General features: G+C 34.1%; 1 protein-coding gene across 1 annotated transcript; it reads left to right on the forward strand.

The window, feature by feature from the left end:
* LOC112502378 lies at positions 1–645 on the forward strand. The gene has a single exon (XM_025106269.1). The coding sequence runs from the start codon at positions 1–3 to the stop codon at positions 643–645; it is 645 nt and encodes a 214-aa protein (XP_024962037.1).
* The last annotated feature ends 873 nt before the right edge of the window (positions 646–1,518 follow it).

Genomic DNA, 1,518 nt, shown 5'->3' on the forward strand with positions numbered 1-1,518 from the left:
ATGGCCCCGTACGAAGCTTTATATGGTCGGAAGTGTAGAACACCGATCTGTTGGAATCAAGTGGGGGAACGAGCTATCGAAGGACCCGAACTTGTTCGGATTACTACTGAACAAGTCGAGATCGCAAAACAGAAAATGAAAGAGGCTCAATCTCGGCAGAAAAGTAACGTTGACAAGCATCGAAAGCATTTAGAGTTCCAAACGGGTGATCACGTCTTCCTAAAAGTTTCACCGTTACGAGGTATTCGTAGGTTTGGAATTAAAGGTAAACTTAGTCCGAGATATATTGGACCTTTTGAAATCCTTGAACGTGTTGGAGAGGTGGCATATCGCCTAGCGTTATCTCCTCAACTTTCACATATCCACAACGTTTTCCATATCTCGTCACTCCGCGGATATCATTATCACCTTCTCCATGTGATTGATTATTCGTTGGAAAAAGTTGAAAAAGATCTCTCTTATATTGAAGAACCAGAAGCAATAATTAATAGAGAAGAGAGACAAATGCGACGAAGGTCAATACCGTTTGTTAAAGTGTTATGGCAAAATCATTCTGAGCGAGAAACCACATGGGAAACGGAGGAATTCATGCGAAATGAGTACCCTTATCTATTCGAATCATGTAAATCCTCTAACCCTATCTAAATTTCGAGGACGAAATATTCTTTTTAGGAGGGGAGGATTATAATATCCATGTTTCGTTAACTCGTACAAATTGGGTTAAGTAAATTTTTGGTAGAATTATGCATAACATAGTTGTACCCTATGTTATACCAACTTGTACTTCAGACGAGTTTTGCGTCAAAAATGAGTTTATATCTAATTTGACGTAAAAGTTGAGAATATAAACTTGAAGGGTCAAAACCGTCAAATAGTTAAACTATATATATATATATATATATATATATATATAAATTAAATAAAAAAAAGAAAAAAAAATTATATATATACATGCATGTGTGAATGGGGTTTCACCGCCTCATTCTCAATCTCAGTTTCTGTTTTTTTTCTTTCTTTTCTCAATTTCTCTCTCTTTAGATTTTTCATCTTCTCTTCAAATTTTACGTCAAGTTAATAAGAGGATCGAAGTAACAATTATATATTCGGAATCCACTCTCCGAACCCTTCTTAAAGGTATAAGTTTCATTCATTTTTATTAAGGTGTTTATGTTAGGGTTATTTAGACCGGTTTATAAACTGTGTTTATATCTAAGTTTACGGATTGATTTTGTCAAAATCATGATATATTTGATGTTTAGAATGCTAGAACTGGTTATATTGATGTAGAAATAAAAAAAGGTATATTATAGTTTCAATATGGTTAAATTGTGGGTATATGTTTAACCGTACACCAATTGTTCGGTTAAATGTCGAAAGGAGTTAAAATGCATGACTATGCTTAGGTTAACGACCATTGGACTTGTTTTACTATTTAGTATGTTGAAGTACGTTTATAGTATGTAAATGTAGCGAATCATGAAAGTTGGATCATAAAAGTTAGTCGGAAATTACGGAATC

Source organism: Cynara cardunculus, unplaced genomic scaffold (genome assembly GCF_001531365.2).
Source record: "Cynara cardunculus var. scolymus isolate 2C unplaced genomic scaffold, CcrdV1 Un_Scaffold_1321, whole genome shotgun sequence".
Classification (NCBI taxonomy): Eukaryota; Viridiplantae; Streptophyta; class Magnoliopsida; order Asterales; family Asteraceae; genus Cynara; species Cynara cardunculus.

Excerpts from the sequence above, each read along its gene's own strand:
- LOC112502378 (XM_025106269.1), top strand. The coding sequence starts at position 1 with ATGGCCCCGTACGAAGCTTTATATGGTCGGAAGTGTAGAACACCGATC.